Source organism: Macrobrachium rosenbergii, chromosome 2 (assembly GCF_040412425.1).
Source record: "Macrobrachium rosenbergii isolate ZJJX-2024 chromosome 2, ASM4041242v1, whole genome shotgun sequence".
NCBI lineage: Eukaryota > Metazoa > Arthropoda > Malacostraca > Decapoda > Palaemonidae > Macrobrachium > Macrobrachium rosenbergii.
Genome location: NC_089742.1, coordinates 95,880,389 through 95,905,640, shown reverse-complemented (window position 1 = coordinate 95,905,640; position 25,252 = coordinate 95,880,389). Strand labels below are relative to the sequence as shown.

The following is a 25,252-nucleotide window of genomic DNA, read 5'->3' as shown; positions in this document are numbered from 1 at the left end:
CTGGGCATAATGTTTTGTCTGCTAATCTGCATTTTCCTTCTCAAAGGAATGATGGGCCAGGGGACAATAATTGATGGTCAGTTGTTTGCGTGATGTATTGTCCCCGTCTAAGAGAGCCCAGTTCAATAATACAAGCTCCTGACGCTAGAGCAATCAAGATCACCTTTTGTAGCTTGTGGGTTATGGTTGTATTGGGTCTGCTGAACTGAGGGATTGATAGAAGTCTAAGTACCTTGTTCAGGGACCTACTGATTGGAAGCCTTTCGGGAGCGGTTCTTTGTAATGCAAGGGACAGCAGAAGGGAAGTGACAATTTCTTTATCAGAGTCAATCCTGCATCCATAAAGCAAGGGTTCTGTTAATGCTGTTTCGTATCCCATGACTGCTGTAACAGCAAGGTGTTTGTCTTTAAAAAGGTATACAGGCAGTTCCCGGTTATTGGTGGGGTTCCGTTCCCGACAGTGTAATGATGACCGAAAATCGTCAATATCGGAAAATCGGTGATAACAGCATTGATCCCTGGTTATTGGCACTGATATCCCAGTTATCAGCATCGATGACCAGGGATCGGCGTCGCCAATAACCAGGGATCAGTACCGATAACTGGAGATGGGCACATATTGGTGGTGAAAATCCAGTTACTGTCGTCACTAGACAAGTACTGTAAAACCGGATTGCCGATAACTGGGGACTGCCTGTACAATATAAAATTTAAAAGTATTTCCAGGGAAATCTCAACTGGGCTCTCAGTATGGATATAATCTAACCATATCTTCCACACGGACTGGTATTGTCGGATTGATGATGTCCGTAGTTTTTGCACCAAGTACCTAGCAATGTTTGGTCAGTTATTTTAACGGTAGACAATACTGTATTTAAAAAATCCACACGTGAAGGTCTTGACTCAGAAAGGAGGATTGTGTAGATGACTTTCCTTCCTACTGTTGGGGATAGAACAGCGGATGGTAGTGAAACTAATCTCTTTGTCCACTGTTTAAGTAATAGGAACCAATGCCTGTTTGGCCAATTTGGGGCTATTAAGTAAGCTGTTCCTTTAAAGGTTAGAAGTTTGCTCAAAACCTCTGAAATCTGCGACAAAGAAGGAAAAAGGTATATCATCCTCCATTTGTTCAAGTCTTGTAGGAAGGCATCTCTCGCAGTTGCTTGACTGTCCAAGTTCAGAGACACACATACTGGGAGTTTTATGATTCTTGTATGTGGCGAACAGGTCCACTTCCAGTTGTGAAAGCAAGTTGGCTATTGTTTAAAGAGTGGTTGTCCAACATGCACTCATGCACTCTATTGAGGCTGTAATTTCCCTTGACAGAGAATCTGCTATTATGCTAAGAGACCCTGTGAGGTGAATTGCAGACAAGTACCACTTTCTTGCTTGTGCCATCTGAAGGATGTCTAGCATTACCTTACTGAGAGGAGGTGAACGTGATCCTGACCTCTTGATGCAGGACATTACAATGTGTCTCTTCTGGAGGTTTGAGTTTTTTGAGAGATAAAAAGACAGCCATCAGCTCCAGGAAACTGATATGACAATTCCTCAGAACTGACCCACCTCCCTGCTACCTGATGATCCCCCCAAGTCCTCCCCAATCTGTCAACGAGGCATCTGTGTGTATTGTCACTCGTACAGATGGAGGAGTCAAGGTGACCTGTTTTGCCAGAGATTCCTTCTGGGTCCAGGGCCAAAGTATCTCCCCAACTTTTTTATTCTTTTGATGAGGTTGGTCTCGCATCTCTTTTCTTGCATGTGATAGCCAGAATTTTTTAACATTTTTTAGTTGCAATCTGAGTACTGGATCTATTACTGATGTGAACTGCAGCAGGCCCATCATACTTTCTAACTGCCTTGTGGAAACTCTGGGCTGTGCAAGGAACATTTTGAGTTTTTTCTTATTCTGTTTTGAGTACTGATGGGGAGAGACAACAGGCTGTGAAAAGTATCCCAACACAGTCCCAGCCACTGACAGCGACTGCTGGGCATGAGGCAGGATTTTTTCCAATTTATTAAACACCTTTTTACTAGAGTCTATTGACCACTGCTCTTAGGTTTTTCAAGCACTCTTTTCTTGTAGTCCCCCAGATTAACCAGTCGTCTAGATACGCTATTAGTTGTATTCCTTCTTGTCTGAGTTCTTGAACAACTATCGCTGCTAATTTTGTTAAAATTCTTGGGGCAATGTTTAGCCCAAAAGGCATGACTTTGAACCTGTACATATCTTTTCCTATCAGGAACCCTAAGGAAAGGGCAGAAGGGAGCGGTGATAGGGACGTAACAGTATGCATCTTTCAGATCTATAGAAGCTGTCAAAGTCTCTTTTAGAATGACTGAATGTACTTGGGCAATGGTAGTCATCCTAAACTTTTGGCAAACAATGTGCTTGTTCAATGCTGATATGTCGAGGATCACTCTTTGTTCGGAGGAATCTTTTTGGGGATACTGACGAGACGTGCTTGGTGGTGAATATACGCATGTTTCTCTATGGCTCCCTTTAATAGGGCCTTCTGCACGTAATCTTCCAGAGGAATCTGGTTTTTGGAAGAACCCCTTTAAAGGAGGGGGTGATGAGACCATTTCCACCCCAACCCACTGAAAATAATGCTGTTCCCCCAAGGGGAAGACTTCCACTGCCTGTGGTGTCATCAAAGCCAACCCCCAACCATATAATTCCTATTGGTATCAACTTCTTCTTCTGCCTTTGCCCTTGATAGACATTCCAGATGATGCTTTTCCTTTTCCCCTAGGAGGTTTTGGGATCTTGTGAAAAGGATGTCCTTGCTCTTGTTGTCCCTTTGTAAGGAGTTGTCCCTTCTGACCATCTACCTGTTTTTGACAAAAACTTTTAGGGTGACTGGAGCCTTATATGATTTTTTATCATAGCAAGCCTTTTTTTGGGCTGGGTAAAGGGAAGTTTCGGGTTTTTTTGTTTCTGAATTCCCCTTTTCCCAGAAGAATGTACACTGTACAATTCTGTTGGCAGCCTTGCTCACTGAGCTGAGCCACAACAGACTCCTCCAACAGGTCCTTACAGAAGGGGTTCGAGTGTAATAATGAAGTCACATTGGGGAGTGACTGGTTGGGAGCCCTCGTTTCCATTCACGCTTTTATGTGCCATTCTAAAAAGTCATGGAGTGCTTCCCATAGGGTTCTCATAAGACTTTGGCCACAACAGCAAAAATTGTTCTGGAATCTTCTGGAAGCCTTTTGGTGGCAACTGCCAGCAAGGTGGTAGAGGTTATACTGTCATACTAAGGAGGTGGATCCTAGCATGAAATTCTGCCAAGGCTGTCCCCTCTGAGATTCTTCTCATAGGAGTCCCAAACTGCTGAGTAGCTATATCTAAAGGAACTTTAAGGAAGTTGAAGCATATCCCATTCCTTAGTGGAATTTTTCGAAACTCGGATGATCGTGGCAAATGGCTTCAATTCTGCCATTGACTCTTGTTTTATAGTCACTACAAAATTCTGAAAATCTGGCTTCATATGATTATTTTGAAAGTGAAGGGACAGAAGGCTAGGGGTATTTGGTAAGCAACGTGGGTCTTATTTAAAATGGAATTATAGATCCACTGCCCATTGACCTGGTAAAAGTTGGCTTCTATAGCTTTTAATGCTATAGGCACAAGTAAGAGAACCATTTTTGTGGTTTCTCCATGTCTGGCAAAGGTGCTACCAGGTGCCATTCTGTATTGAGGAATGCTGCCCTGTCTCTAAACTCTACATGCACAACTTCAGTCATAGTTTTTCTCTCATTAATTACATCGTTACCATTGGGAGAGAAAATGCATACTGAGGTGTCTCACCAAGGATTATCAGTATCATCAGGGGTGAGTATTGGAGTCCCTATTAGGTTCTGATCTGACGTTTTGTAGTCCGAACTAGCCAATTTGTTGTTTCCAGTCGGAATTCTAACATTGTTTGGGCAGAATTTGTATCCACTCTCACTTTTTGGTTATAGGATGCAGTACTTTTACACTTTGGGGTGCACATAACTGACTTAATTTCCTGTTCGGAATCATGTATTATGCCCATTATATCTTGCCGTTCTGTGGCAATTACACTTTGGGGTGCACATAACTGACTTAATTTCCTGTTCGGAATCATGTATTATGCCCATTATATGTTGCCATTCTGTGGCAAGGACATTTTTGATGTTACTCATTATTTCCTTACTGAAAATATCAAATGCCACAAACTGTGTATCCCTTTTGGGGAGCTTGTGCAATCTGACTGAGCTTCAACAACTGAAACGTAACTTCCTGTTACCCAGGGGGCAGAAGTCCTGGGTGAGTTACTACACCCCTATGAAAATGTAGTAATTCAGTTGGGGTTAGGTGGATCCTAGTATCCCTTTTGGGGGAAAGATCCTGTTCAGCATCTGATAGCTGCATGTGGATAGAATTCCTTTTGGAACGTTTCTACCATGGTAGCTGAAATGCGTGTCCCTGATCTTTCCGGGTTCAGCAGGGTCATTTCAGTGGCAATGGGGGATAGAATTCCTTCTGGAAGGTTTCTACCATGGTTAGCTGAAATGCGTGTCCCTGATCCTTCTGGGTTCAGCAGGGTCATTTCAGTGGCAATGTCCAGTTCATATTCTTTATTGAGAATGTTACCCCCTTGTAAAGATTCCTCTACTTCCTCAACGGGGTTAACCCAGGAGGCACTGGGGGGTTGATGTTACTGGGTTTTGGCCCAAACATACATCTTTTTCTGCTGGAGTTCTGCTGGAAAGATATAATCTCCCCCTTCCTCACCTACTTAATCCTAGGACCCACTGAAACAGCTTAAAACAAGCTGTTTCACCCTTAAAGCTTGCTCCCAGGAGCATAATACAAATTTTACACATACAGTATCTGGTGACAACCACATTTTCCTTGATTTCTACAGGGACTATGCTCTTGGCAGGTGATGGGCCATACCCACTGGCAAAAAGTGAACTGAGCAATTTGCTGCAGAACACCTGCGCTGAGGGTCCAGCATAATGGCGGCCCTGTAGTTATATAAAACAATTAGAAACTAGTTAGTATTACTTGTCTGTAGTCCCTTATATATATTGTATATTCCATATTACAGGTTAATTTGATTACAAGTGTGTAGCTGTAATATATTTTATTACATATCTATGTTAACTTAAATCCTCTAGGGTTTAGGTGTTAGTTTTAACACCAGTATATGGCTGTATTACTTGTACACTGTTAGTCCTTTTGCAAGGGCTATGTGAAATTTCATTCTGAATGTCACGCCATTCAGACTAACTACTATAAACTAATTTAACTAACCCAACCTACTGTTTTATATGGCTTAGATTACTGCTTCTAGCATAATCTATGTTAGGCTAATAATAAAGGATTTCTTAGAGGGTTCTCGCTTAACCTCTTCTAGGCCACTGCCTATTCTAGGCTTATTTAAAATACTTAAGGATATAAACTATACAGAAAAGAACCCTCTTATAACCTAGTTTACTGTTTTATCTGGCTACAACTACCCTTTTATCTGATATTTGGCCCCTGCTGTTTCAGGCAAATAGTAAGATATTCCCTTAAAAGAGATTCCTACTTAATCTGGTTAGGCTACTGCCTGGTCTAGGTTTATATCATCTTTAAGGATATAGGCTACATAAGAACTCCATTACTGTGTAGCCTTACAGAGAGGCTACCGAGTCATAAAAACTAGGTTATCATTTTATTAAGCCTAGGATACTGTTTATATCTACTATGTATTTCAGGAAGTTTGAGTCATCGTTTTTTGCCAATATCTTTCAAACCCATTGATTGACTTGTATGGCACTTTGAAACAGTGTCTCACACCCTCTCCTAATTTTTTATGAATAATACTTCCACAGATTTTAAAGGCACTTTACTCTTGAATTTTAGGACAAAGCCAAACCTAGCCAGTCAAGATTAACAAAGTTTTTCAGATAAGCACTCTTGGGGTACTTATCTCTCACAACACCAACCCTTCCTCATTCTTTAAACCTCACTTCCCTGTCTGTCTTTTCATTCATTCCCCACTCTCTCTCTCTCTCTGCAATATTTATGTAATGGAATGTTATGGAATGTTTTCAGGCACATATTAGCATTGTAATTTTTTAACTTGGCAATGTAGGATGAAATGAGCTAATGACCTACGGATTTGCAGGCTAGCAATTTGCGGACTCAGCGTTTTGCAGAACTTTCTGTGGAGCCTATCAATAAATCATTCGCAAGAAAACTCACCCATTTGCAGATTTTTCGTAGAGCAATATTCTGTACTTTCAAATTACTTTTGTGACTAAATACTGTACTGTGCGTACATATACATTTTATGATAAAATAATGATTTACACTACTAATTTTCAATTATTAATATTAAGTTTAATAAGATTAAATAATTAATTCTCTCTCTCTTTCTCCCTCTTATTGAGATGAATGAATTAGTATGCATACGTATGTTTATTTGTTTGGTATGATAAATAAATGATTTACTAATTTGCAAATAGTATTAATATTAATAAAGTAAACCCTCCGTATTCACAGGAGATGCGTACCACAGCCCCCGCGAATAGCTAAAACCAGTGAATACTTAGAACCTTTCTAAAAACACTTAGAACTGCCTATTTTGATAGTTCAAACATGCACAAAACAAACTTATAATGCTTATACAGTTATTATCCTACTTACGATGGGGTTAGGTTAAAAAAAAAAAAAAAACCATCGGTTAGAAAAAATGCAAGAAATACCAAAACGTATCTCAAACATAGCCTAGCCTACACTTGGGTATTCAGTACCGTGTGTATGTATATGGTAGCCTAGCCTACACCATAAAGTATACTGTATACATACACAGTATAGTAATTATTAATATCAGCTAATTCTGGAGGTTCACACAAAGTGAAACTGAATAACAAACAAGAATTAGCTTAGCCTACACTATGGTATACTGTATACATGTACGGTAGCATGGCCTACATTATACTGTACTCTATATTTACATATCGTATTATACAAACGTCAACGTAACGAATATGCATCTTTTCCATGGATCTTTTAAAATGTTATTCCTTAATTCACTGTATCCAATAATATTGTATATATTCTTATATTGGTTTTGTATTATAAATTGCGGTCATAGCGTTTCAATCAATGTTTTGGTTTGGAAATCGTTTATTTCACTGTATTTAATTCAGTTCAGAGTGCTTTTCTTGCTTCTAGTTAGCGTAAATGAATCTCTAGATACTTTATTCATATGGGGCAAGGTTATTTTTTGTTATACACTGTCTTTTTAAGTTGAAATATAATAAAATACGGCTCCTTGTGAAATTAATTTATCTATTTTCATCAATAGATGACGAATGATGATGGCTGTTTGGGGGTGTTTGTTTTGTGTAAAAAAAAAAAATCAGATTCCGTTTGCTACTTTCACTTTATTTCATCATAAGAGCTTTACGTATTTATCGTTTATCAGCGTAAAAATAACATTGTGTTCTCATTCCCTGTAGTTTTGATTAAAATACTTTCTCTCCAATTTTAATTACGATCGAGTTTCATCCATGTTGCCAATGTACGATAATTTACAGTATAGTCATTAGCAGCTTGAACATTATTTTCTCAGCTTCAGCTACAACTTACAGCTTAAATTTAGCAGTATATTTCCTTGAAGATCTTTTACCTATATTGAATAAGGGCAAATTGTAAAAATATATCAGTCCTACTCTACTTAACTTCATCTGTGCCATAACCTATGGTAATTGTTTATTACCGTGGTAAGCGGCTGTTGTTATCCGATTCAGTTATGTATAAGCAAAACAACAGTTTCTTGGTCGGTTGTTTATGGCTGTACGCATTTACGCAAGAGTATAACATTACTAACAATACTTTTATTTATCATTCTCTTTTACTTTTTTAACCAGATGGGATAAAGAGATGGAGGAAAAGTTGTCTACTGTAATTTGGTTTCTCTCACTGCCTGATTACCCTGCTGCCTGCGCCCGCACAAAATTTTAAAAAATTTTATAAATAATATTGTCGTATTGGTATTAACTGTTTACCCCATCGCAAAATTGAATTATCATAAGGTGAATTATCGTAACTCGAGCATTAACCGAGTATTTTAATAGTTTTATCATAAAACGTGCATTTAGTCATGAAAATGAGATGAAAATACAGTAATTAATGAATATTTCTCAGTGAAAAATACCGTGAATGGGCAAATTTTCCGCAAATAATTGGTAGATACGTTCCACAGAGAAATCCATGAATATGTGAGTCCACGAATCGTGAGAACGTGAATATGGGAGTACTGTAATACTGATTTTCAAATATTATTAATTTTTGAATATCAATATTAATATTAATTTTCAAATATCAATACAGTATTAATACTAATACTAATGTAAAAGAAATATAGTGAATTACTAAGATTTTATTTCTATATAAATTCTTTCCCTGTCTTCTGAAAGGTTTGGAGCAAAGGGGGTTGAACCTGTCAAATATGTCCAATTACTTGACATTTCTGACTGCAAGGGTAGAAGATGTTGCCACTTCGTGGTCAAATCAATTTCTCCCTTCCTTCTTTTCTTCTCAGCTCCCTCTCTCTCTCTATCTTGCCAAAGGGTAGAATGTGAAAAATGGATAGATAGATAGATAAATAGTTACTTAGTTCAGCCCTTCTCTCTCTCTCTCTTCCTGAGACGAGAGAATTTTTATGCAAACAGTGTAATATTTATGTATATTCATTTGTTTAGTATGATAAATAAGTGGTTTACTAATTTTCAAATATTAATATTAAAGTAAACAGCAAAATATCAATTCATTAAAGAAAAGTTCAGTATAAATTCTTTTAACTCATCTATTTCCCAATTTTTTCCTGAAAGCTTTGGAGAGAGAGGGGAGGGTGTACCCACAAAATATGTCAGATAACTTGACAAGGGTAAAAAATTTTGCCACTGGGTGGTCAAATTCTCTCTCTCTCTCTCTCTCTCTTGACAAGGGTAAAAAATTTTGCCACTGGGTGGTCAAATATCTCTCTCTCTCTCTCTCTCATCTGGTATTAACACATGTGCACACTGTCTCTCTCTCTCTCTCTCTCTCTCTCTCTCTCTCTCTCTCTCTCTCATCTGGTATTAACACATGCGCACACTGTTTGAACGTGATACATCTTTGGAAGACAAAAAACTAAAAATTTTTTGTTGCTGTTAGTTGCCTGGAGAGATTAAAGAGATAAACTCACTCACTCTCTCTCTTGCCCATGCCAGCACAACGCTGGCTGAATATAAGTTGTAGTGGTAACTCACTCTCTCTCTCTCTCTCTCGCCCATGCCAGCACAATGCTGGCTGAATATACGTTGTTGTGGTAACTCTCTCTCTCTCTCTCTCTTTTTTTGGCTGGAAGGGTTAGAAGTACAGGCAGTCCCCAGTTTATGACGGGTCCAGCTTACGACGCTTTTCAAATATATTCATCAGAAATTATTTCCCGGTTTACATTGCATGTTCCTGGGTTACAACGCTGATCCGACAAAAGAAATATGGCTCCAAAACGGCAGAATAAAAATTTTGAGTTTTTATTTATGAAAAACTAAATAAAAATGCAGTTTACATCATTTTCAATGCACCAAAAGCATTAATAGTAAGGTTTTCTTTGGATTTTTTATGATTTTCAACGATTTTTTGGTTTACAATGATTTTTGACTTACGACGTGGCATAAGAACAGAGCCCCCGTCATAAACCGGGACTGCCTATATGTATGTATGTATATATTTTTAAGGGTACTAATGTTTAAGATGACTTTGAAATTATATTGATAATATAATTTCAAAGATTAATACAGTAATAGGATAATAATTTAAGGTATATTTGATGTAGGGTGGTACTTTAAGTATACAATTGGTATTTGAACTTTCAAGATAGGCAGTTATAAGCATTTTTAGAGGGGGGTGTTAACTATTACAGTAGCAGGTTTTAACTACTCGTAGGGGTTTGTGGTACACATCCCCTGCAAATCCGTTGGGTTGACTGTAAACTGTCCTGTGATTTTAACCCAATTTCTATTATTATGTAGAACAATGAATTTAGAATAAACATGAAATATTTTAAATTATATATGTAGAACAATGAATTTAGAAAAAACAAGAAATAACTTTTCACCACAAAATAATGCAAACAAAATAAAAACCACATTCATAAAGAAAGTAACATACTCTACTGGGTGTACTGTACTGATGTCAAGGAAGAGTAGGGAGAGGAAAGGGAGAGCCGGAGAGGAAAGCTGGGGCAGTGAGGAATTTCCTATACAGTAAATAGATACTCAAAACAAGTTCAGTAGTACCCAAATGTTCGAAAGCATTAATCAGTTTCCTGGGTATCCCATCAAATTCAATAGTAAAATGCCTGAAAAAGCTGAATTTGGAAATTGAATTTATTACCAAAAATTAGGGGAGGGTGTGAAACACAGTTGCAGAGTAACACACCAATCCATCAATTAACTTAAAAGATATTGGCAAAAACGATGACTCAAGCTTCCTAAAATACATAGTACCCCTAGACTATTTGGACTAAACTACCGCTTAGACCAATAATTGGATATTTCCTAAATTGTTCTCTCTTAGCCTAGTATAGGGTATTGCCTAATCCAGATTATTTTAGATAACTCTTAAATGTATAGGCTATATAAAAACAGAAACTTACTAATATGTAACCTTGTAGTTAGGCTACCATTTTTGTCTAAAACAGGTTGTTGTTTATATCCAGCCCTAGTTCTTCGTTGGGCGAGTGGGTTCCGTTCTCAGCTAGTACTCTGTTGGCCGCGAGTTCGAATCTCCAACCGGCCAGTGAAGAATATGAGGAATTTATTTCTGGTGACAGAAATTCATTTCTCGCTATAATGTGGTTCGGATTCCACAATAAGCTGTAGGTCCCATTGCTAGGTAACCAATTGGTTCTTAGCCACGTAAAATAAGTCTAATCCTTCGGGCCAGCCCTAGGAGAGCTGTTAATTAGCTCAGTGGTCTGGTTAAACTAAGATATACTGTACTTATTATATCCAGCCCTACGCTATTTGGTCTACCATATAAAACAGTAACTTACTAATGTGTAATCTTATAGTTAGGCTATCACTTACGTTTTCTTCACATAAAACACCATTACCTACAGTAAATATGTAGGCTTAAAGCTAGGTTAACATCTCATCTAGATTATTTAGACTCTGCTTTAGTGTACAGGCTATATAAAAGGGACAAATTTCACTGATCTGTAGCCTTAAAACTTGGCTACCATTTTATTTTGACCAGATTATTGTTGTTATCTAATCCTAGGGTCCTTGGTGTAAACTAGGCTGCTGCCTAGGCCCATAATAGGGTATGTCTTAAAAGGTTCTTACTTACCTTAATTTAGGTTACTACCTATTCCAGGTTGTTAGTTCAAACTTAAGGATATGTAATCCTAGGTTATAGGCTACAGAAAACATCCACTATTAAGCTTATCTAAATTATTTCCACTGAATCTGAAACAGGCTACTGCCTAGATTGTAGATATCGTTATCTGAAAGGATTATCTATATTAATGATAAACTGTGGAACATTTCTTTTGTAACATTTCTTTTGTAAGCGCCGACCATGTACCAGCAGGAAACGACAGTTTCTGGCTTTTACACCCGAATTAACTACCAATTCCAAAAGCTGAAAACTAAAACTTTAACTGGAACTTAAAATTAAGCACTTAACTTGCAATCTGAGATGTTTCCATGATCCTCGCTAATGAAATCAGAGGATCAAAAAGCTGAATTCACGGAGCACTGGCTTGCAGTAAACTATACTGTGCTGGACCAACAAGGGTAATGGCCCCCTGGTCCTGTGGCAGTCCTTCTGTCGACAACATGGTGGATGTGCATGCACGATAATCACTTCTTCTTGCAGGTTTTGACGTTGGAAAACTGGGTTCAGCTTCGCTGAAAATAATGGGAGGTGCCCTCTTATCTTTGAGTCCATTACACACTCCATCACGTTATAGTGTTTATCATTACAACACAATGCCCGGCTATAAGACCAGCTAAAAGAGAATCCTTTTATATTAGTTTGGTCCCCATGGAGCTCTGGTAGACCATGAAAGGGTGACTCCTTGAGGACGAAACAAAACTGCACTATCAAAAATAATTCAATATTAGTAGTTCTAAATCCAGGAGAGTTGGGAAGTCTTTGCAAACTATTTCAGCACCAAAAGATGCAACCCTGGCAGTGAAAGCCTAGAACTAGCATTCTGACATCAACTAAAAGACTCAGAATTGGCAATTATCTAAAAGCTCTTGTGGCTACTATAATGCCAATACAGCCCAACCTCATGGGGCGTGCTGACTGCCGAATATTCAGGAATTATTGAATTTTAGTTATTAACAGTTTGCTACTGTTTTATGTCTAAATAAACACATCCTGAAGTATTAATGCTAAAAAGATTTTTTAGATTAGTTTATTGACAATTTTGCTCAGCGCTTGTATGGCACTGTGAACCACAAATTGTTAAAAAAAAAAACTTGTAAAAATGCCTGTACGACTAAGTCTGGTTAGGTAACAGGAGTTATACACTGTTTTGGACAGTTTTATGTGTAAATAAACATATCTTGAGGGTATATTGCTCAAAAACAATGTTTAGATTACTTCATGGACAATTTTGTTCATCGCTTGTATGGCACCGTGAATGACAAACTGTAAAAACTTGTAAAAATGTCTGTATGACTCTTAAGTTTGGTTAAGCAGAAGGAGTTATATACTGTTTGGACTGCTTTATGTGTAAATAAATGTATCTTGAAGATATAGTGCTCAAAAAAGATCTTTAAATTGGTTCATGCACAATTTTGTTCATCACTTGTACAACACTGAATGACAAATTGTAAAAGAGGCATGTAAAAGTGTCAACAAAATTTATTCCAAAATAATTGTCACCCACTAAAGCATCCCATTCTCTCTATCGGCATTGCCACAGAGAAAGCAGGTTATATAACACTATAGGGATAAATCGCTCAAGATATTCTGATCGTCTCAGATTTCTTTTGAAAGTCCAAAAATTTTTCTGTTTTGCTGTTTTCTCAAAACTTGCTTTTTTCAAAACTAAATGCTTATTTCTCCAAGACTGAAGCAAATTCAATGAATCTTTTACAGAGTGTAGTATAACTATGGTATATATCTTTCTGTCGTTAGGGAAAATTGGTTTTGTGAGCAACTTTTATTAATTTTGCAAGTTAATTTTGAGAAGTGACATAATTTATTTCAACTGCAAAACAAATGAACTTAGAAATTGAATTTTTATATTTTCCCATGAGAGAATTTTCGTTATTACTATAGTTGTAGAATAAGTGGTAATATTTTAAGCAAATTCATTCATTCATAAGGTAGAAACAGTCATTTACTTTATAATGGGGCCTTATGGCATCAGCGCTTCCCTTAAATCGGTTCCCTTGGGACCAGGCCACTGCCAGACCACAGAAAATCCCAGATGACACAAATCACCCCTACAAAACCTCTGCATAAACCAAGTCTTGCCATCTCATCCCACATGTATATTGCTGTGTTATCAAAAGTAGAACAAAGCTGATGAATAATCGCTGTCATTTGTTAGGTTTAGCTCATGAAAATTCTGGCCTGCTCCATAAGTATCTCCCCAGAAATGCTTACATCTTTGGTTTGTCGAACTTAAACCACTTTAAAAGCGCACTGTAAAGTTCTGACCTACTGCCACCTTTCAATGTTTTCTGGCACTTCAAACATTTCTGGCTTTCATTTTCAGCAAAACCTGAAAACTTGCTGCCTTTGTTTCTTCAAACTGTACACGTGAGAGAGAGAGAGAGAGAGAGAGAGAGAGAGAGAGAGAGAGAGAGAGAGAGAGAGAGAGAGAGAGAGAGAGAGAGAGAGAGAGAGAGAGAGAGAGAGAGAGAGAGAGAGAGAGAGAGAGAGAGAGAGAGAGAGAGAGAGAGAGAGAGAGAGACTCTTGACCCTGTTGAGGTTGTTACACCGAAAGATATCCATTTGCATATTTCAAATAACAGTTGTATTAAGAATGATCATTTTAATAAAACTTGTTTTGCATACTGTATGCAGTTATATTTCATGCATTACTGTCATACTATTATCGCATTATAATTTATGAACAAAGCTTTCAGGTGCCATTTGTATTCTGATAATGTTTATATTCTTGAAATCATCAGCTGCTTGGTTGCTAAATGAAACACAATTTGGAGATTATTTTTTTTTGCAAATTATCAAAGCTGGGTTTAAAAATACAACTTACTTTATTTATAAATGCAGTAAATTAAATGAAGTAAAAGTGTGATTTCGCCAGTATCGGATGTTGCTTTTGGCTCTTCCCAAACATTTTGTGGCCTGCACATTGTTTCTTCAGCCACAGCTATCACTGTAAATTTAGTGGCATACTTTCATAACACTTTCCTCTCCACTGCATGGAGGCTAAATAAAGATTTATTTAATTTTTTTTATGGAAGTCACCATTGAAAATTAGCAAATTTTTAACAAGTCAACAACTGTAATGCAACCCTTAATAAACGTGTGTTACAGTAAACAACATCAGTAAACAATTGTTTCTTGAGTCGACTGTTTATGTCAGTACTTGCTGTTGTTTATGACAAAGTCTTACATGTAGCAGTAGGTGGCTGATAATTATAAGATACTAGCTGACCAACCTGGCACTGCTCAGGAAAACTGTGAATAACAACTGTTAAACTCTCTCTCTCTCCTTCTCCTCCCTAACACCCCCTCTACTCTATCACTTCCTCTCTAGCAACCCCTTCAGTCCCTCTCTCATTTCCTCTCCCTCACTCTTTCCCTCTTTCCCCTCCAAACACCCGCTCTACTCTCTCTCTCTCACTTCCTCTCCCTCCCACTCTCTCTATCTCTCATTCTCTCCTTTTCCTGTTAAGATAGTTGCTTCAGTTACATTGCCCAGCATTTTTTGACAATATATTTCACCTCTTCTCACCCTCCCATTCCTATTGGGGCTGAACTTTGACTTAAAGGGTATCAGGAGTGTCACTATTCATCTCAGTGACCTCAAAAACTATGGATTAGGCACTATTATCTGTCATTTTCAACATTTTATTTTTCATCCCTCCCCCCCTCCCTATCGGGACTGAACTGGACTCAAATGGCATTGGGAGCACTATTCATAATAGCGACCTTGAAAACTATGGATTAGACTAACTAATATCTGTCGTTTTTGGTTATTTTTATGTCACCACCTTCCCATCCCTTCTCAACCCCCCTTTCTATCACGGCTGAACTTGTACTTAAAGGGCATTGGGAGTGTCACTATTCATTTCAGTGACCACAAAAAATTATATTTTTATGATAAAATATTTAAGTTTTATACATACTTATCAAGTAATTACATTGCTTACAGTTTCACTCGCCGGCAGCTTAAAAATTTTGAAATTTGCGGTAGCGCTAGTTCAGGGTAACAAAGGAACAACTTCAGCAGAGAGCTCAATTGTTTTTGTCCTCATTCCCATGTGAGGAGAGGAGGGAGGGCTTTGATTTGTAATTACAGGCAGTCCCCAGTTTTCAGTGGGCTCGGTTATCGGTGATGTGGTTTTATGGCACTTGTCTAGTGACGAAAATTGGCAATTTTCAGCACTGAAAATCGCTGATATCTGCTTATTGGCCCCAATAATTGGGTATTGGCGCTGATACATGCCTAACAGAGGTGCTGATCTGCGGTTACTGGCACTGATAAGCGCTGAAAATCGGTGCTTTTCGCTTATCATCACGCTGTCGGAACGGAACCCCCGCCGATAACCGGGGACTGCCTGTACTTGGTAAGCATATATAGAACTTTTATTTTATCATAAAAATGTCATTTTTATATATGTAACTTACCAATTACATTGCTGAATCCCAAATTGACACGGGGGTGGGATGGATCTTTTTTACCCCAAAACATTATTGATGATAATGAGTTAAAGAATGGAAATTAGCATTGGTACAATGCTTATTGTTCCTTAACTGGTAAGAGAGTGTAAAGCCATGTTGTACAGTCTCTGCTGATCATGTTGTTTGTAAAGTCCCTGCTAAGCAAGTTTTTTTTGATGACGGCCCATTTTGTTTGTACCTACGATTCGTCACGCTTGATGGGCCAGGTCATGTAAAATTCAATTGCTTAAACTGTGTATGCAATTATTTATCTGTTCATCAACTGTGTACCGTGTATTTCTTCTTTCGCAGGCGTCAAGATTATACTCAACTTTAATTCTGTCTATTGTTACATTGTATATTGTACTTGTTCGCTGTATTTATTTATTAATTGTTATCGACCTCAGGTCACCGTTGCTTCCATTGTCTTCCGTGGCCCGACGCCAGCCGGCCGCCATATAAACCGCATGGACCTTGAATAAATCGGCAGTAACTTTTACCTGCTCATTTCTTTTGCACCTCTTATAAGAGCACCTACAGGTAGATACAGCCTCTGGTCGACGATCATCTTAACCATGTACGGCGTGGCGAATTGGCCAGACGCACCTCTACATCAGTGGGGACTTTGCAGCAAGGGATGAACCAGGTGACTAACAAAGTATACAAGTACTGTAGTCAGTTGGCCCTGCCCTGGGCACAGTCCTGACAAAACCTACAACCAGAAATAATAAACACGAACATCACCTCCACCATAAAATTTATAAAACCACTCTCATAACACCCATTAATAACTATGACTGGTGGGTCAGGTACATGTACCCCCAGGATCCCCTTACAACTCAACACCTAAGTTCAAGGCAAAGAGAAAAGGAAGGAAGAAAAGCTTCCTATGCTTTCTCCCCCAACACCATGCCAGCCACGGACAACGGCCCTAAAGTACAGGCAGTCCCCGGTTACAACGGGAGTTCCGTTCTGACGACGCATCATAAGCCGAAAATCGTCGTAAACCAGAAAAATCGTCGAAAATCGTAAGAAAACCTTACTTTTAATCCTTTGAGCATCCTTTGGGTATCTTGAGAATGACATAACCTGCATTAGTCTTTCATGAAAACCCTCCAAAATTTTACCATTCTAGAGAGAGAGAGAGAGAGAGAGAGAGAGAGAGAGAAATATAGCTTAAATTATTATCCTGTTACTACTGTATTAATCTTTGAAATTATATTAATATCTTTTCAAAGTCATCTTAAACACTAGTACCCTTTTCCAGCCAAAGAGAGAGAGAGAGAGAGAGAGAGAGAGAGAGAGAGAGAGAGAGAGAATGAATTACCACTACGACTTACATTCAGCCATTCTTGTACTGGCACGAGAGAGAGAGAGTGAGTGAGTTTATCTCTTTAATCTCTCGAGGAGTGTTAATCCATTTCCCTTTACTATGACTGACAACAAAAAATTGTTTTTTTCTTTGTCTTCCAAAGATGTAGGCTACCACTACTTTTACCAAGCACTTTTAAAGCACCATGAACACACACACACAGTGTGCATAGGTAAAGAGACTCAAATTAGCAGTATCTTTTCCTGTGAGAGTGAAGGACTGAACTTAGTATCGATTTATAATATATCTATCCATTTCTCAGAGAGAGAGAGAGAGAGAGAGAGAGAGAGAGAGAGAGAGAGAGAGATGCTTTGAAAATGCATAAATGTTGTAATTTCAGTATGCTGTATTATTATTATTTAATCTTATTAATATTTGAAAATTAGCTCTTATTAGGTAAGTCATTTATATATCATACAAACGTAGTTAGTCGTCATCTCCCACAAATTTGTTAGAAAAATTTTATGCAGTTGGTGAGAGAGAGAAAAAAAAATACTACGCACCCTCTTTATAGTGTATGCTAAAGCCCGTGAGGTACAAGCTTTGTGATTGGTTAAAATCCCACCCTTCCTGCCAATAGCATGTCGTCAAGGAGGGTGGGAAGGGGATGAGGGGTTGTTACAAGTTGTTATTGGCTACTGTCAGTCCTGCCAGCCAATAGCGTATCGTCATGGAGAGAAGGGGTTGCTACGAGCTCTGTTATTGGCTAATTCTAATCCCCCGAGCCGGTATCGTCATAAGCCTTCAAAAAAGCAATAAAAAAAAATTGTCATACAAGCGATGATGGGATTTTGGTATATTTTTATGTTTACATACAGTAATCGATATTTTTTTGAAGGATATATGCAATAGAGAGAGAGATATGGGCGGTTGGCCTTACTAAAATTGCAGAGGTGAAATTATCCGTGAGAGAGAGAGAGAGAGAGAGAGAGAGAGAGAGAGAGAGAGAGAGAGAGAGAGAGAGAGAGAGAGAGAGAGAGAGAATGAAGTGATTACATCGGTAAGCAGTTTTATGATTTCACGGGATTTTAATTTAAATTTTATAGATACTTTCCTGTGGTTACTTAATATTAATATTTTAAAATTAGTAAATAATTTTTTCATCATAAAAAATGTATTTAGACATGAAAATAAAATAAAATTCAGTAATTTAGTGAATATTGCTCTATGAAAAAATCCGCGAATGTAAATTTTCTTCCATCGTATGCGTTGGACACTGAGTCATCCCAAATATTACCGTCGAGAATCATAAGAAAACTTTAATTTTATTCCTTAGGGTGTCGTGAAAACAACAAATCCTGCATTTATATTGAGTTTTTCACAATAAAAACCCTCCAGATATTGACCATTCTGCTGTTTTGGATGCATATCTCTTCCGATCGTCGTCAGACTGGCGTCGTCCGAAATACCGTTGAAAATCGTAAGAAAACCTTACTTTTAATCCTTTGGGTGTCTTGAAAACAATGAATCCTGCATTTATATTGAGTTTCTCATGATAAAAAACCTCCAAATATTTACCATTCTGCTGTTTTGGATGCATATTTCTCCCGATCGTCGTCGGATTGGCGTCGCCCAAAATACTGTCGAAAATCGTTAAGAAACCTTATTCTTAATCCTTTGGGTGTCTTGAAAACAATGAATCCTGCATTTATATTAAGTTTCTCATAATAAAAACCTTCCAATTATTGACCATTCTGCTGTTTTGGATGCATATCTCTTCCGATCGTTGTCGGACTGGCGTCGTCCGAAATACCGTCGAAAAATCGTAAGAAAAACCTTACTTTTAATCCTTTGGGTGTCTTGAAAACAATGAATCCTGCATTTATATTGAGTTTCTCATAATAAAAACCTCCAAATATTGACCATTCTGCTGTTTTGGATGCATATTTCTTCCGATCGTCGTCGGACTGCGCGCTAAATCTGAAATACCGTCGAAAATCGTAAAAAAACCTTACTTTTATTCCTTTGAGTGCCTTGAAAACAATTTATCCTGCATTTACATCGAGCTTTTCAACAGAAAACCCTCCAAAATTGACCATTCTGCCATTCTGGAGCCATATTTCTTCCGTCGGACGGGCGTTGTCAGCGTCGTAAACCTGGACATGCATTGTAACCCAGGAAATAATTTTTTTATGAATATATTTGAAAAGCGTTGTAAACTCGGAACGTCGTAAGTCGAGACTGTCGTAAACCGGGGACTGTCTGTACTACAATTGTCCAAAGTGGTTTCCACATCATGAAAATAATGGCTCGTGAAGATAGACCTAAGTCGTTTGAAAAATTTATGATAAAGATAGGTTATGTTTAAAGGCTAACAATGTGGTAACCACTCTGATCTCGTGAGCCTTAGCTCTGATGGATGTTAAAGCCTCTTCTCCAATCTGAGAATGGGCTTCAGAGATCAGATCCTTCAAGAAGAATGACCCAAATAAAAATGATTACGTTAATCTCAATGACCCCTGCAAAAATAAAAATACTGGGTCTTGCATGTTGAACTCTTTCACATATACATGAAATTACTGTACTGTGCTACAAGTCACAGAGGTACTTCTTGCAAAGCTTTATTTTGCTTTAAAACATTTTTCTTATCTTTTTTTCCGTAGTTTTCCTCCAAGATCCATGCCCTGCTTGGCTTGTATTGGTTGGAAAATTTAAGGTTACTGTTAATGATAAAAATGTCCTCAAAATGATGTTCAATGCCTCTCAGGCAAAATTCTTAATGTGTTTTGGTACCAAGTAGTAGAGGTTGTACAAGGTAAAGGGATTTAGTGATGCAGCTGGTTTCTTTTTACTGTAATATGAAACCAGCTTTACTGGGCTGTTTCCAAGGTTCATCAATACCAAACTGTTATGTGTTAGATGGAGTAGAATTATGTTAAATGAAAAACATAAAAATAGAAAAATACTCATTACTGTATATAAAAAAGCATACTCCCATGAGCAGCCATAACAGTCTCTTAAGAGCTAGTTTACATACAAGACTAAACATACTTGCAATGAGATCATTTTCCAATGGAGCATTGGCTACATTTGACTTGATCATTCCACTGTTTGTATCCTTGATTCCACCATTCATCAACTGCTGAAAAAAAAAAAAGGCATTTTTCAAAGTTCAAAAGGCATATTAAATTACACATCAAAAACTGACCTGCAGACTGAGAAGTTAGGTTTTAAGGGGTAATGAGCTGCACAAATTATCAAAAATTTTCAAAATTCTATAACTCGATGTGAATATTTACCTCATCCTCCTATTAAAGAATACCTAAAAACCAGCTAGTAGTGCAGATGGTAATTATAGAGAGATTATTATTATAGAAACTTCATTAACTTGTTCTGAAAACAAACATCAAAAACAACAAATGTTGGTGCTCTAAAAAATTATCAATAAATTTCACAAAAAAAATACAGTTGTTTTGGGAAAGATTTATTAAAACATTTTTGATAGAACAATAACACTCATAATTACTAATATCAAAGATTCGGGAAAAAGAAAATCGCTGAAAACACTCAACTAGTTAATAGGATTATTGAAAAAGGCATCACATCTTATGTCATCAATGCTGTAAATGGCTTAACTAAAATTTCCCATAAATATAACAATGAAGGGACTTAAACACCTCTTCTAATTACAAAAAAAATATATTTGATTTGTTTATCCCATTTAAGTCACAATTACTATGACAAGTAAAAAAATACTAAAAGTCTTACTGTGCCTTCCAACATCAAAATATATAAAAATATGATTATAATGTGATTAACAAATTACATTCTAAGTTCTGCTTCCAAGCACCTTCAACTTTAACCTCAATTATCTCAAAACATAAATATCAACTTTTAATTGTTAATGACACCTTTGTTATTTATATGTAAATGATTTTGGTACCATTTAAAATAATTCCAGGTTTACCTTTTAAAAACATATGAGATAACATTGTTCTTCATAAAAACCATGCTAAATTGTTTTCAAATTTAAAGTTTTTTAAAATGATTAAAATTTTTTTTACAAACAGTGAAGCAAAAATGATTACTATTAGGGTTTAATCTCTTAATTAAATGGTCTTTTCCCCAATTATGAAATACAATACAGTACAGTATAGGGATTTTAATTTGGTTTCCTTTCTGTTTCTGTTTAGGTACACTTAAAATTTGCAGAAAATGCATGTAGCCTATGTATTGGTTAATTATTAAGTATAATAAATTTCAAGTAAATCTATGAGGCATTTTTTTCTTTTTTATTTGTTTTAGAGCACATTTTTGTCCCTCCCATTATAAGTATGCCACTTAACACATCATACAATACTTTATCATTTTCAGTTGGCTGATACAGATACATACCATGAACATACTGTATAAAGATACAAAACATATAAAAATGTATTTCCATATGTAATTAACATCAATAATGGTTAGCTGATAATAATGATAGTGAGTAAGAAGTCAATATGAAGCAGAACATATACTTTCCTTTATCAGAAAAAATCAACTATTAAAACTTCAGTAAATGCTTTCAAATATAATTAGAGAACAATGACATCAAAAGATGAGTCAATTGATCCTTTCAAACATAATTAAAGCAAAACAACAGTAAACTATGTTTGTTCTATATATTCAACACAAGTGGTTACTCTAGCCAGTTTCAGTTCGTGAATGTTATTCACATCCTAATATTTGATGTAATCCCCACAAGCACCGATAATTCCATCCACAACGGTCATTACCAGTTACCATTCATTCTAGGTCTATGTGACTACCATTACATCATTCGTGAAAACAATTTCCCCAATGTCCTTAATTGATATATCTGAATTCTCCTTATTATTTGTAAAATACACTATTTCAATTAAACATATTTTATGATATTAAAAATAAAATTTACAACATGTAAGATTTAGAAGCTATGATGCATTGAAACTGGTGTAGGCTACTCAACATTTGGCGTTGCAGGAGTGCCAACTGAACCTCATACTTCAATGGATTTCATCACCCTTCAATCAAGTAAACCATATTTAGTTTAAGAAGGTCATATATTATATAATATTTTTTATAATTACAGTACTGTAGGTCCCTGGTATTCACAGGGGTTAGGGACCACAACTGCCGGTGAATAGCTGAAATCCACGAATACTTGAAACCTCCTCCAAAAATACTTATAACCATTTATTTTAATAGTTCCAACATCAAATATCCCTTAAACTATCATCTTAAAATACTTTAATATTTCAAAGTCATCTTACAACATTACCCTTAAAAATATATGGCTTACAGCTACGCATGAACACTCCTACAACTGTTACTCTTACCAAGGCGAAAACTAATTAAGTTCACCCTAAATTCAAGCATGCACATTTTCTTTCATAAAGTCTTCAAGCCTTACCATTTTCTTTTAATGTACATTGGGATAGCATTGGTACATCTTTTGGCGAACGGTTTTTAAGAAAAAATAAATATATTCTATTGATATTTTGCTGTGTTTACTTTAATATTATTTGAAAATCAATGAATAATTTACCATAAAAAATGTATTTAGTCACAAAAATAAAATGAAAATAATTAGTGAATATTTTCGATATACTCTACAAACTTGAGGCCCCTCTAAAAAAGCTTATAACTGCCAATCTTAATAGTTTAAACAGCAAATATACCTTAAGCTATCATCCTAAAACAAATATAATTTCAAAGTCATCTTACAACATTAGCCTTAAAAATATATGGCTTACAGCTACGCATGAATGCTTCTACAACTGTTAATCTTGAATTTGGGTAATAATGGCACAGGTAAAAATGACAGGCAAAAATGGCACAGTAAAAATGGCACAGGTAAAAGGGGCACAAGTGCAAAAATAGGAAAAAATGGCACAAGGGAAAAAATATATTGATTCATCTAGAATGTTTTGCTGAGTTTAGTACTAGCCCCTCTGGGATCAAATGTCCCTAAGTGATTCATTTTCAATGTTTCACCGTGTTTAGTACTAGCCCTTTGGGGATCAAACGTGTTTTCCGTGTTTAATACTAGCCCTTCGGGGATCATATGTGCTTTGCCGTGTTTAGTACTAGCCCCTCAGGTATCAAATGTGTTTCGCTGTATTTAGTACTAGCTTCTTCAGGAATCAGATGCACTTAGGGACATTTGATTCCCAAGGGGCTACTACTAAACACAGCAAACCATTGTAGATGAATTAATATTTTTTTTCCCTTGTGCCATTTTTTTCTATTTTTTCACTTGTGCCATTTTTACCCGTCTTATTTTTACCTGTGCCATTTTTGCCTGTGCCATTATTACTGTTCACCGTTACTCTATATTCAGGCATGCACATTTTCTTTCATACAGTATTCAAGCCTTGTTGTTTTCTTTAACATAGATAGGGGTAACATTGGTACATCATTTGGCGAACGTTTAAGAAAAAAAAATTTTTTTTTTTATATTCTGGTGTTTACAATAACATTTAGTTGAAAATTAGTAAATAATTTTTTATCGTAAAAATGTATTTAGTCACAAAATTAAAATAAAAATAATTAGCGAATATTTTAGATATGCTCTATGAAAAAATCCGCCAATAAGTGAATTTTCTGTGAATTATTCTCAGTTATGTTCCACAGAAAATTTTGCGAATAAGTGAATCCACGAATCCTGAACTGCAAACATTAGGGGTAAACTGTATATCATTTTTGGTATTTTAGCATTCTTTCTCTAGACAGAAAGGTCTTTAAACAGTTGATAATCTGATAACATTAGATATGCCAAACTCTCCCTATTTATGTTTTATTTACATAAAATTACATTCTTTTTTTTCAGAAAGCTCTCTATATAGACGATGCCCTAAAAACAGAGTTGGTAAGACTTCATATCTGAACATAAAGAAATATTTCATAATGATTCAGACAAAACATTTAAAGACATGCATAAAAGAAGGAATTTTCTTGTTATATTTTTCACTTTTTTTAGTTGATTCTATTTTTTGCATAAACAATTTCTCAAACTAATTAATAACGGATTATAAAAAAGAAATAGGATCCAAACGATATATATTTCGTAGTGATTGTACAGTTTTATAGATTATATTTTGTTACAAACATGGGAAAATAAGCCAGCTAATTGTCTTTTGCATCAATTTGTTTTAACTGTGATGGTTCTTGTTTAAAAGCATATTTAATGTTCAAGGTTCTGCAGTTTTAGCAAGGTAGGGTGAGTAAAGATAAGAAGTTGCCATTTTAAATCCATAGAATATTTTTTTACCTTATCCAGATTTTAACACTATCCATCAAGACCTTAGCTCTATATCACTGTGGATGCAGGAGAAATGACTACAATTCTTCAATTATCCACATTAACCCTTTAACGCCGAAGCCCTATTTACAAAAACGTCTCCCGTATGCCGGCGGCGATCGGTGAGTTAGCGCCGAAGCGGAAAAAAAGCTTTTTTCAAAAAATCACAGCACGCTTAGTTTTTAAGATTAAGAGTTTATTTTTGGCTCCTTTTTTTGTCATTGCCTGAAGTTTAGTATGCAACCATCAGAAATGAAAAAAAATATCATTATCATATATAAATATTGGAATATATGACAGCGAAAAAAAAAAACTCGTATATAATTGTATACAAATCGCGCTGTAAACAAAAAGGTTAAAGCTAATGATTTAAATTTTTTTTAGTTTATTGTACACTAAATTGCGATGATTTTGGTATATAAAAAATTTTAAAATGATCAAAGCAACACAGAGAAAATATTATCACAAAATTATACATGAATTCGTAACGCTGACGTAAAAAATTTCTTTTTTCAAAAATTCACCATAAATCGAAATATTATGCTAGAGACTTCCCGTTTGTTGAAAAATGAAGCTAATTGATTGAAAATTACTAGACTGTAAGTTTTTTAGCTTACAATTGCAGTTTTCGACCATTTCGGTCGAGTTAAAGTTGACTGAAGTCGATTTTTTTCTATTTATCGTGATTTATATGAAAATATTTCAAAACTGATAAAAGCTA

The 25,252-nt window shown here is 36.3% G+C and overlaps 1 protein-coding gene across 4 annotated transcripts in view; it reads right to left on the bottom strand.

Moving 5' to 3' along the window:
- LOC136849218 (uncharacterized) overlaps positions 1-25,252 on the bottom strand; it is a 760,295-nt gene that overhangs the window by 586,772 nt on the left and 148,271 nt on the right. For 3 of the 4 annotated variants that reach the window (XM_067122421.1, XM_067122439.1, XM_067122450.1), the window contains exon 3: positions 20,259-20,349. In XM_067122421.1, the coding sequence (XP_066978522.1) occupies positions 20,259-20,349 (91 nt within the window). The remainder of the gene's footprint in view (positions 1-20,258; positions 20,350-25,252) is intronic. The other variant, XM_067122430.1, reaches the window with a different exon arrangement.